The sequence below is a fragment of the Phytophthora ramorum genome (assembly GCF_020800215.1).
Source record: "Phytophthora ramorum isolate Pr-102 chromosome Unknown Phyram_PR-102_s0002, whole genome shotgun sequence".
Taxonomy (NCBI): Eukaryota; Oomycota; class Peronosporomycetes; order Peronosporales; family Peronosporaceae; genus Phytophthora; species Phytophthora ramorum.
The window spans coordinates 734,554-746,800 of record NW_027150648.1 but is presented as its reverse complement, the minus strand read 5'-3'; the positions used below and the strand labels follow the sequence as shown (position 1 = coordinate 746,800).

General features: G+C 48.1%; 3 protein-coding genes across 3 annotated transcripts; 2 read left to right on the top strand and 1 right to left on the bottom strand.

Annotated features, from left to right (window-relative positions):
* Positions 1 to 465: 465 nt before the first annotated feature.
* On the bottom strand, positions 466 to 1,149 carry KRP23_1726 (uncharacterized protein; the record flags this gene model as incomplete). Its single annotated transcript, XM_067896038.1, has 1 exon — positions 466 to 1,149. The coding sequence occupies one exon, from the start codon at positions 1,147 to 1,149 to the stop codon at positions 466 to 468; it is 684 nt and encodes a 227-aa protein (XP_067749059.1).
* A 5,048-nt stretch (positions 1,150 to 6,197) lies between these two features.
* KRP23_1725 (uncharacterized protein) lies at positions 6,198 to 6,848 on the top strand (the record flags this gene model as incomplete). Its single annotated transcript, XM_067886383.1, has 1 exon — positions 6,198 to 6,848. One exon carries the CDS (start codon positions 6,198 to 6,200, stop codon positions 6,846 to 6,848), a length of 651 nt encoding a protein of 216 aa, XP_067749058.1.
* Positions 6,849 to 9,569: 2,721 nt separating this feature from the next.
* KRP23_1724 (uncharacterized protein) lies at positions 9,570 to 11,912 on the top strand (the record flags this gene model as incomplete). The annotated part of the gene is made up of 1 exon (XM_067886382.1): positions 9,570 to 11,912. One exon carries the CDS (start codon positions 9,570 to 9,572, stop codon positions 11,910 to 11,912), a length of 2,343 nt encoding a protein of 780 aa, XP_067749057.1.
* Between the last annotated feature and the right edge of the window lie 335 nt (positions 11,913 to 12,247).

Genomic DNA, 12,247 nt, shown 5'->3' with positions numbered 1-12,247 from the left:
GGCCGTCAAGTGCCTGGTCCTGGGGTCATGTTTTCGAATACAAAACAAATCATCAAAATGAGTTTATTATTATACTAATACTGGGGCTTTTTCGCCCGTCGAGGGAAACTGAAACAACATTTCATACCCATAGCATCCCTGATGGGTGACTCGGTGTTAAGCTGAAGGGCTGTCGAACCCCTGCTAACTGCGCAGCCTCATTTGAAATCTCCAGTTTATTTTGTCTACCGATAGTCGTAGTAAGTATTCAAGGAAGTCCAACACGCCGAGATGCCCGGCACCAACAGTAAAACAGAGCAGAATAGAAGAAAAAATGCTGCATTAGCACTTTACGAAATAAAGAACAGACCACGAGTTTAAACATGTATGATTCCATGATTATCCTCCTGATTTGTTCCCAACTGATTCTGTTCGAGCTAGCTTGGCCTTACCAATATGGAAAATCTGTCACGAGCGTCATGGATGCTAAACCAAAGGGACAGGGGGGAGAAGGTTCTTTGCTTTGGCACGCTCTTTCAACCAGAAATTCGTGAACTGGGTATACAGTACGTAATCCGTGTTTTCCATCAACTTGGCGGATGGTACCTTCTTCACAATGTCGTCGAGGCCAATCAATTTACTCAATCTCGCCGGATCCATTCCATCATGGTACACTTGACGGAAGAGAACACTCTGCTGACTTTTTGCAAACCAGAGTTTCACTTGTTCCCGACTCAACTTCGACAACCCAGTCTCCACACCAAGGTGCGCCTTGCCAAAATTTTGCATTCTCTCCAGCATTTTCTCGGCATCCTGCAGTGTTAATCTTCCTCGTTCTTCATCAAAATCGCCGTTGTCGTTGCTTCCAGCATCATCGACACTCCTTGGAGCTCGCAGGAAACGATTGTTTGTGCTGGTTTCCGTGAGAGAGACGGCAGCGCCGCGGAGCTTGATACGATCGGTGTTTTGGATGGCGAAGGCGGGATCAAAGCTTGCCAGAACTGTGGCAGCAGCAAGCACGACCCAGCTCAGTCGCATGTTTTCTTGTATGCGATCGGGGTTGCTCTGGTGGTGTCGGTGGCAAATTTCGGAATGACCTCTTTCTGAGACCAAGTTGTTCCAGACCTGTGGGTGGGTGGGTAGGAAGCAATTGAGAAAAGACAGTATCATTGCTGATCAGATCGTGTATCTTCAGCATAGAACGAGAAGTATAGCTCTTGGGCTTAGACCAAAATCCCAGAGCGCAAGTGCTGATTGCCTTGGACGCAGGATTACGTTGTCATCGAGGATTATGTGGCACTGGTGACGACGCCACACAAGGGAGAGGTGATATCGACAGCGGGGCTGTTGATATTATTCTCTGCTACAGAACTTTAGCTGTTGGACTAACAACGAAAATCCGTAAATATATTTTTCAGATAAATTATCATTCGATTTCCAAAAGCTCCAGTACACTCCGTCCGTTGTTCTAGAGAATATAATTTTGGATCATTTCGTTTCTTGTTCCAGAAGGCGACTTAGTCCAGGAACTAAAGTTTTCTATTGGCTACCGATATCTCCATTAGTGCTAGAGATCGGCATAGGGACGATGTCTAGGACGGTCAGAGGAAGTCGTTAACACAGCTAAGTGACATCAATGTATTATACCTCACTGAAAATATCTCCATTAGTCAAAAAGACTTACTAAAAGTTGTAAAAGTAGTAGCAAAGCCAGCAAAGCGTCAAATGTCTATTATTCATAAAGAAAAGTGAAAGGTTTGTGACACTGTGGACTAATCGCCGTTCCGGAACAAAAAAAGATGATCCAAATTAAAATTCTTGCTGTTGCAAGAGTTGGCGACCACTAATTATCCTGGACCCAAGTTATTCCTATTTGAATATTGGCGGCCATGTCTCCTTAATTTATGAGCCAGTTCGTTAGTCCAACAACCAAAGTGCGCTGAATCGCTCATCGGTCGAGTTGAATACCGTGAATACTTATTGCTTACACTTTAAAGCCACTACACACGGCGGAAGTCGATTGGTTCATGCTGTGGACGTCACCACGTCCAAAGTGATCGACTTTCCCGTCAAAGACTTCACGAAGCTGTCCTTTACAAGCAATAGCTACCTTCAGATGTAGAGGACGGATGTCAAATACTATGATGAGTTTTTGCTCCGCTGTGGTTCACAAAACAGTCGCTGCGCTCCCAAGGGGAAAGGATTCTCTCATCGGTGAGTGTGAGGCTCGACTCGCTGCATCACTGGTCCGCTTCCGCAAATACCGCTTGGACCTACTTCGGCGGGCTCTCGGCGCGACATTGTCCTTGACGAGCGCAGTCGACGGGCATTTCGCAAAACGCGGAGCCATTCTGCAAAACGAAATTGAAATGGCGCAGAATTTCCTGGGGGCTCTGCTTTTTGCGCTTCGATTACGCGTGTCCATCGATTACGCTCGTCAATCGCGTGAATATTTTCGAAATGATTGATTGACAGATGTGTATGTACATGAAAAGGTATTGGCGTGTTATGCCGCTACTAAATGCAAGAAGCACGTACATGTATGCAGCACACGGCAGCCTCTGCGGCGTTAATCGTATGGTGTGCTTAGTTTATTGTGTAAACGCGGTGGTAGCTCGATTGTGCATGGGTTTGTATATATATCGGTATCGTTGGCATCAACTTGGCAGTGAAGAGAATAGATTCACTCCATTCTTCGTAATTGCAGAACAGTAACTCCTCCTTCTATATGAGCTAGCGGCATTGGCTTTGCCACTCTACTCCGGGTACTCTTCGAACTGTGGCAACTGCCAATCGTCACGTGGATGCCTCCACCCCGACGGCATCAAGATTTTTCTTCACGACTCGAGAATCACGAGCACGGAATAGGTGTTGACCTGCGCATACCAGCGCACTTCTCACTGCTGTCAGTCACAGTCTATCAACCGTGCTTTCGAACATGCACACAACGTTCACGCGATAAGGCAAAGGATCCAGCGTGAATACAGACTCTGATGTTCCAAGCGTACACTTGCTAGGCTAGCAAGTTGTCAGCGACCACCACTCGCGACCCGGTTACGGATGGCAGCCATCATTAATCCCGATCTGGGACTTAAGCTTGAGAGCGACCAATAAAGGGCGGGGCGCGGTGGGCTCCCATGCGGGCGAGCCGAACTGACAAAGTTCATCTTGCTCGCGTCCCACCCGGTCATACGAACGTAATCGCTCAGGTATAGCACCAGGAGCTGACGGAGAATACCCCCCTCCCCAGCCGGTCACGTGCACCCTGCTCAACGTATTTGAGGATAGCATCTAGTGGTTCCCTGATCAAGCCCTGCGTATATTTAATAGTTGTTAATAGTTAATAGCGCGGTGCACGCAGACGACACGGGACTTGCCAAGGCGCACAGTGTTGATTTCCCCAGAACTCCTGCTGTCCATATAGTACTTCCCGAAAGAGTAACCGTTTCAGCGGGCTCCACAATGCCCCTGATGAAAAACCCCAGGAATTCTGACCATGACACCTTCAGAGATTCAATACCTTCGATTTCTCTCCCTGCATAATTATCTATCGTAGCCAGAGGAACCTGAACAAAAACGCAGGCACTTCATGGTGCTCGGTGCTTTGTTGTAGTAAAACCATCCGTGGTTCGGATAGAAATCCCTTTCAAGACATCCTTGGTATACTATTCATCTATACCCTCCTCGCAAGCCTGTCGCCGTAGCCAGTCGCAATTCACGCTCTATGGGTTACCTCACCCGAAGGCTTTGGCCAAAGCTGCAGTACGGTGCTGCACTAGCAAATTCATTTCCAGGTGCCACAGTGACAATAATTACAGCGGTATTTCGTCATACCTGTCGCCCCAATCGAAATCGTGAAAGTATACTCCGCGGAGAACAGGAGAAACGGCAAATTGTAATATCTTGGACACCACATGTTGGTCAAACTCATAGCCGTAGAGTGTAGATCTCGATGGGCCTACTTGGTTTGGTGTCCGTGAGGGCGATAATGCACTGAGGAATGCAGCTTTGGCTGATGTGGGCAGCGGGATGCAACTGTCAATCGCATATGATGATATGCTCTGAGTTGAGAAAGCAACTCGTGATACTGGAGAGGTGCAATGACGTCTAGGTACTCTAGACTCTGGTTCACTTCCAGCATGTGCAATAGCTGTGCTAGAGCCGTTCTGATGAGTGTTTCGTCCTGTACCCCGCTGGAATTACGAACACTATCCAGTCGAACTCGCAACCTTCGCAAGCACGTCGTCAGTGGGCTGCTAGGATCGGATAACTCCGCAGTTAAAGCACCGAAATCTCTCCAGTTGTCGCTTAACTCAGGAAGTGGCTGGCCCAATGCACGATACCCACCAAAGCGAAGTCGGACATCAACCTCTGGTGATCTCAGAGATAACTCATCCAGGTTGGGACAACATTGCACAATGAAATTGAGCCCAAGATCCGCACAGGTTAAATCCAGGACTAGCACTTTCAATCTGGTTCCGATTGTTGCAATGCAACTTGGCAGGCCGTCAAATGTCGGGGTATTGGAATTGCTGAAGCCGATCGTAAGCGTCATTAATCCGTGTTGGAGCTCTTCGGATGCATATTCCTCTTCAAATACCAGATCATCGCGTTGAACAAGACATTTCCCATGACCAGGCACGATTGTGGAGACCCATACACTCTGGTTATCATCGCTGAACGTACGCACTGGAAATGTTAGTGAACCAACACTCATTGCGTTTTCACTCACAAAAGAGCTATCTGGGTACTCCGGTCGCGCATGCACAATTGAACCTTTCTTCAGCATCGCATCTCTCGCGTTGATGTAGCAACGTGGGGAATCAAATAGTTCCTCCTCCGGGTGCTCAGCTTGCAGTACAGCCGAGAAGGCCGCCATATCCGCAACACTCATGCTACCAATCGCGTTCAAAGCGACCGATTCTAACGCTGAATGTCTACGCGCCTGCTTCGAAAACAGCGCATAAGCCAGCCACTTCCATCTTTTTGCGCTGCTATTCGCATCTTTTGGATCTAGCCATAGACTCATAGAGAGCCTCTTAGTTGTCTGGGTAACCACAAGAGCTGAACACAAAGCCTCAAACTCCGCAGTTGTCATTGAAGGGTCACAATACACCACCACGGTACCAATCTGAAGCTGGTTTGATTGGCCTATCTTGGAATGATATCTTGTTGCGGCGAGATCGCGATTGCGGCGTGTGCTGTCGAAGACGTGTGACACCATTTGACCAAATACGTTCTTCGACAAGAGAATATCTTCTCTCAACGTCGAATGGATTCTCAGGTAAAGTGAAAGCCTGGAAAACCACACATTTGCGGCTAGCAGTGTTGCTACTGCATCCGCCGTGTCAGCTCGGATGGAGAGTTGTTAAATTCTGCAATAATTGGCTCTAGTACGAAACTGCAACGTAGCGAGCCTGGCCTTACAGCCATCACTCCACGTTCCTGCTCGTACGCCTCCCACTTCGCTTTAATGACTCGTTCAGCTCTTGCTGCACTCAATAGATCCTCCACAGGTTGTTCGCCAATTGCCGAAAACATCTGCTTAGCTCTAAAATCACCCGAACTGGAATTTTCACTTCCACTCCTGGCGCACCATCTTTTAATCTGTTGTCCAACGCAGCAATTTTCTCCAAAGCTGCCAAATACTCCGAACTTTGCTCTTCTCGCCGGTAAACTCCAACCAACTGAGCTAGATCGGAGTCATAAGCGCCTTCTTTCTCTGCTAGGTCCATCACCAACAGAAATCTAGCCGCAACGTCTTCTTCAAATTTCTCCCCTCCCCGATTTCCAAGGTTCACCCCGCAATATTTCGAAAGGACATATTTCCATCCACTTTGATCCACATGAGCCACTGCAGACAATAATGCCAATGCTTCCCGCGCTTTGCGGAATTTGGTCTGAAAAATGTCTTCGTCGGCACAAAACTGTCTCTTGGGGAGCGTAGCTTGCAGTATCCGCTTCTGGGTGCCGTGGGGGTCATCTTCATACTCCAGATTCCCGTAGGTAAGGCGCTTGATTGTGTCACACCAAGGAGCCAAGAAGTCCCAGCGCCCGCCCATTGCCGAACAAATGACGATTGTTGCTATGCGTTCGGACGTAAATGAAGCGTCTCGGTACAACGTATAGATGACCTGAATATTGCATTTCGAGCCGTGCAATTCAGCTTTCAGGTCGTCTTCTCCCAAGAAGTGGAGAGCAGAAAGCAGAATACAGCAATGGATCGTTTGGTGTGGTTCCGATTGGTGGGCGAAGGTGGGAATCCGATCACGACCGCTGATGCGGTCCAGCCGGAAGGTGTCATGGTGGTTCAATTCCGAGATGCTGTAAAGGCAAAGCTAAGCAACCACCTTGAAAAGATTGATGCAGTCGACCTCAAGGTGTACGCGGACTGGGAGGCATACAATCGGAAGCAGGGTCCTCTACAAGCGGACGCCAATATTGCAGAGACTGGGAAATCTATGGCGGCTGAACTCGTCGTTGAAGTGCCAGTGCCAAAAGAAGTCGACGACGAGCGGATTGCGTGGACTGCACCCGAAGCAAGACCACAACTTGGCGTTCGAGCTGATGACCAATTGATTAGGTTGTCGGAGGCTATGATCGAGGGCTCTGGGGTTGGGGACTCTGGACAATCGTTAATGCTCTTTTGTCGACAGCAGTTCGAGACGCAATGGAGTGAAATGAATCGCTGCTCGGTTGAAAACGAGGCTATAGAGTGGATTGTTGGGCCCCCGGGCACGGGAAAGTCGTGCACAGCGCTGGCCTTCGCGTATGCACTTGATTCATTGGTCTGGGATGTGTTGTGGATTAGCTTTGCTCGAGTGAGAGACGCGTTCATGTGTGTTTGGCTCCGTGGAAACGAAAAGTGACGTGCGTTGTTTACTTAGCCGAGCTCCAACTGTTGAAGAAAATCTTGCGCTCCACACCTACCCGTAAAAGCACCATCCTGTTTTTGGATGGATACGCTGCCTCAGGCGTTCACATCGAGGAAGCCCGTCTTATGTGCAAGCAGTGGCATGACAAGGACAAAAAGATTCATCGACTGGTGTACGTTTGCTCGATGTCAAGTGTCAACAAGAAGTTCCATCGTGCTTTATATTCGGTTATTTCGCATGGCAAGACGGATGTGGACATGGAAGAAATGAAAGAAACCGAAACAGTTGGTGTGGACATGAAACCCAGCGTTCCTACCATAGCGCAGCCTGGACAAACCGAGCGAATGACCACTGAAATGTCATACAAGCTGGAGTCATGGAGACTTGAGGATTATCAGAAGGCGATGACGTATGATGCATTTTTCGAAAGCGTGAAGGATATATTTGAACCGATCCGGGGGTCAGATAATCCAGAAAAGGAAAAGCATAAAGCGAAGATTGTGGAGCAAAAGTACTGCGTTGCTGGGGGAGCGCAAGGCTGATGTTTGCAGTTCCGACAGATACGGCTATCGCTTCTCTAGATGATGCCCTCAACGAAGTATCGAATATTGACTTGATGTCTCAAAACTCGGTTGGGGCTTCAGCGGTTAGTGCTATCAACAGGTTGCAGGCTGGATATCATCGAGGAGGCAACGACTACGAGGTTCGCTTCGTAAGTGATTACGTCTCGAGACGGTGCGCAGTTCTGAAAGGTCCAGTGCTATTACAGAAAGTGGCGCAATTGTGTGGAGTGAATCCGTCTATGGATGGGTATTTGTTCGACGCTTGGATTTTTGCAATGATCCAGTCGTCGGGTCTTCAGTGGAGCTATTTCGAGTACCACGTGATTCGTCAAGAAAAGTGGGGGCGTTCGGACATCATCTTCTTTGACCCCACTAAGGCCTCGATCGCAGTTTCTCTCGATAACGCGACGTGGCTGGCCCCGACCAAGTGGAATCAAGGTGGATATGATGCCGTGTTCGTTGATAAGGCGAAAACGATCGTGCGGTTCATCCAAGTAACTCGTGCTGAGCGTCACGGATACCCACGATTACTTCATTGAGCTGCTGGACAAGCTGGTAACGCATGACGATGTGACGAGAGTTCATTTTAAAATGGTTGAGCTGTACTTCGTTGTTCCCATGGAGAGATTACGGTCCTTTCGGGCCCCAATAAGTTCGGAAGATTTCCAGCGATACGTTGTGAAGCATGTGTCGCTTGCGCCTTCGATAGCGTTGAGCACTCGAAGCCATGCAAGTTACGAATTGTTTAAAAAATGCAAAACGATGGTGAAGGTAGCTGGCGTTGACTATGAGATGTCAAAGCGTGCTCGGATCGAGGGATCGAAACTTGGCTAGCTGGATATGATAATGACAACGAGCCTGCACCCTTACGTCAACGGACACAGACGATGTCGCTGTGATGTTTTTCCTTAACTCTATTCGCAGGCCAACACTAAACATTATTTCTAATCGATTATTATATTCAGTTAAATTTATCTTAGATACCTGACACACATCTACACTATCTGAGTACTTCTGACAAAGTCGTGCTGAGCCCGAAGAAACTCTGAAAATGCCGAGGGTAGCTACACCTACTGTCGTACGTAGGACTGTGCTAGTAAGGGAAGTACAATATCGGCGTCAGCACAGCGAGTATCTCCGATGACATCTACAAGAAATCGGGACTTGCCAAGCCGAGGAATAAGGAGATGGAGAGTGTAAACGGAATGTCTGCTCGCGAAGGACCAAGCAATGTACATCAAGTGGTTGACAGAGAAATTGATGCTGTGGAGGTTTACTAACTTTTGAAGCGTGGCATGTTGAAGGGTCGAAGGTCGCTAAAAGTCCAGTATTCCGTCGTTATGAGGTTTACTTATACAAGTGGAACGAACTGCATTACTGCGCGCTCATGAACAAGACGGTAAGTATGCCAGCTCTCCAGCAGGATAGGGGTGAGCTCATATCGACACACGCTCTTCTTGCAGCTGGTATCGAGAGAAGAGTTGGAATTTTGCTTCGCAAACTATTGTGCGCTGAGTAGGTCATGACAACGTAAGTATCACCGTAAGTCTCTTGAGTGGGGTTTCTGAGGAATCTTTTCCTAAATAGTTTCTCCCCCCGCCATCGTCATAGGATTGTCTAGGTTCGTCTCGATAATCTTCATCAGAATCTTCGGCTTCGTCGATTTCGTCGTCGGACTTTGGAACCGCGTGGGCAACCGCACCTCAAGTCGACGCCCCAGGGCTCCCAGTCGCGGTCTATACGCCTGTGCTTTATTTTCTGAGTGAGAGCTTGGCATCAGGGGAGTAGGAAGCCCCAACGTCGCTCCATTAGAGCAAGAGCCGCTTCCTCCATCTTGGTTGCTTTGAAGATCTCAAATGGCTGCGCCGTTTTGAGTTGTGACATACACCATTCGAGAGAGTACCGCTCCAAGACAAATCAATACGCTCGGTTCATTTTCGTATCAAACTCGCTCGTAAAACAACAGCATTTACTGCTGGTCAAATAATTTATGTAAGAGATCACTGCTTTCACTTTTACTTACCGATCCGGTGATGACAAATTACAGCTGCATTCTCATTGGCTAAACCAATTCAAGCTACTTTTTGGGAGTCATTCCTCGATTTGCAAACCAAGACGCACATCGGATTGTCCAGCAGAGAAGAAGTCGGTCATGAGTGGGCCTATCTGTCCCATTGAAGAGCGCTGGGGCTTCCTTCTCCCTTGGTGCGCTGTCCTCAAAGGAAGAATCAAATTCGACAGCCTGGAGTGCGATACAAACTACTGGGGCGACGTGAAGAACTACCTGCAGGTGAATCTACCTTATCGCCATGAAGAAACACAAGAAGACGAAGAAAACCTGACGCAAAATCCACAATTGTCTGAAGAAGAAACATTTCAATTGAAATTTCGGAAGGCTAGAGAGGCACTTGCGCTGCTGTCCGTCGTGGCTCATGTCGACTATACGGCGTGGAGATGTCTATTGGAGACATATTGTGGAATGGACATGCAGTACGAGGGCTCGGAGAAATTTGACGAGAAAGTGGAGCCGAAATTTGTTCTGTTCATGGATTTGGAAGGCCGGAAGAGCAAGGAAAGTGACGAGCTGGATTTGGTGAAATTTTGTGGAGTTGATCAACGGAAATTTCCCAGTCAGGAGTATGTGAGAGCACTGGAGAAAATTGCAGTTGGAACTGATTATTTGATGTCACGGAAAGATGTCAAAGTTCCAGTGAGAGTGAACACTGCATCTTGTATGAAGATTTCCGTTTCGTCGCTCATGGCTGTGTTTATGGACATCCAAAAGGCAGAGCAGACGGTTAAGGAGCAATGGGAAATCTACAAGGCAAGTCATGAGAAAGAAGATGTGGCTTTGGGGAAACTGCGCTGCACCTTTGTGTTGGAACCGATGATTGCAGATGTTACTGGATGTAGAATTAGTGCTGAATTAGCTGAGGCGATGGAGAGGCTCGTGACTGGAAATGTCTGGGCATCACAAGTGGCAGTTGGGTTAACGATGGTGCCTGATCTTGAGAATGAAGCTGGACTGGCGAAGAAAGTGATGCGACAGCTGATGGCCAGTCTCTTTGACAATACTCGCCGACCTCCTGAACTTGCGCTTACGAGCTATCATTCCGGATTCCAAGTTTGTAGCACGAGGACCGCTCCGGATCGCCTGCAGTTCGAGAAGGTGCACGTGCAGTGTGCCTTTTCATTGGGAGATATGGATGTGGATGCTTTATTCTCCGCGATTGCTTCGAGTCAGACGGCGAAGAAGTTCTCGCTGAATATTGACGCAAAGGTTTGCGTAGGAGCAAGAATGTTCGTGGGAGGCGAAGCTGAATGCAGACAATTGTGGAAGTGGATTGCTTACGCGTTTTACTCAAAACGTGCTCATTCCTCGATCGAATCTCTTGAATTGACGCAGCTGCCTCAAATTACAACCGCGGACGTAGACGCTTTCACGTCCGTGATGACTTCGGATCACCCCGAAGAAGAATTGTTCGGTTGTCGTCGTGGTCGTGTTGGAAGCAGAGTGGCAACACTGAAGGCTGATTCTTCCTTTTGTTGGAAGTTCGATGAGCATGGGCGCGTTTGCAGAGGATCATCTATGATGAAGTTTGAGTCATCGATAAATTCTGTGCGAACTTTTAGCGATGACAGAAAGGGAAAATGGGTAAACGTGTTGATCCCTGGTTTTGGTCGGGCCTACGTCCGGCGTGCGGACTTGCTGTTTACAGAGAACAGTGAGCAAAAAGCTACCCCGGGAAGGATCACGTCACTTACGATGCGCTTTGGCTTGATACTTCCGTTTTTTGGGGATGCTGTTGCGTATCTTCTGAACTCCATTGGACCATCGTTAAGATTCTTAACGCTTGATGGGCCCTCGGAGAATCTTAAAGAAGTCGATGTGACCAATAACTGCCCGAATCTAGAAGAGTTTTCCATCCGCAAAGGTTTCGTTAACGTGCGATTCAACTTTTTTGACTACCATGCGCGAAATGACCCGCTTCCAGCCCTAAATTTTGACGGGTATGACATCGAGACACTTGCAACTTTGCTTAGTGACGCCAGTAGCTCATTTACCAAGTGCATGCGCCAGTTGCGAGTTCGCCGATTGAACCCTGTGGACTTCGGGAGAGTATTGTACGACCCCTCCATTAACGGTGTGATGGAGGCGCTGCTGCAAATGCTCCAGAAGAATACAAGCCTTGAGTACCTTCAGATCATGCTGTCCACTTCGCACCACAAATACCTGAAAGAGTTCAGGAAGTACCATTTGAAGCCAATTGATCGCTTGCTCAAACTCCCAATTGAGAGCAAGGTTGCGCTCCTGAGCGTGATGTCATCTAAGTATCCTGCTTCGACCAAGAAAGACCTGAAATTATCAAGTGGTAGACTCGCTTTTTCTCAGCTGAATCAAAACATCCTGGCCAAGATATTCGCCTTCTGCCACTCGCCTATGTTACGCAAAGTGAACGGCTTCCTGATTCTGGATGGTGTGCCTCAAGGGTGAGCCTAAGACGAGCCTCAGTAATCAAGGGTGAGATTTGACGTACATGTAGCAACTGTGATACAACAACGACAGAGGCGAGAGAAGGGCATGGACAAGCTTCTTTTAGTAGGAGCAGAACCGGTATGTGTCAGCGCAGCAATGATTTCATTTGAATTTGACTTCGTGGTACTGAGTGATGGTGCGTTTAACATTAATGTTGTGTGTAGTCGTCATGCTGAACGATGTTGTATTGGGCTCGATTGGGGGCCGTTCTCTTTTTGCCTCCACAATGTGATGCTGAGACTTCAGGGGTGCAAATGATGGTAATGTTTCTGCAGTCCATTAGGTTGTTCAGC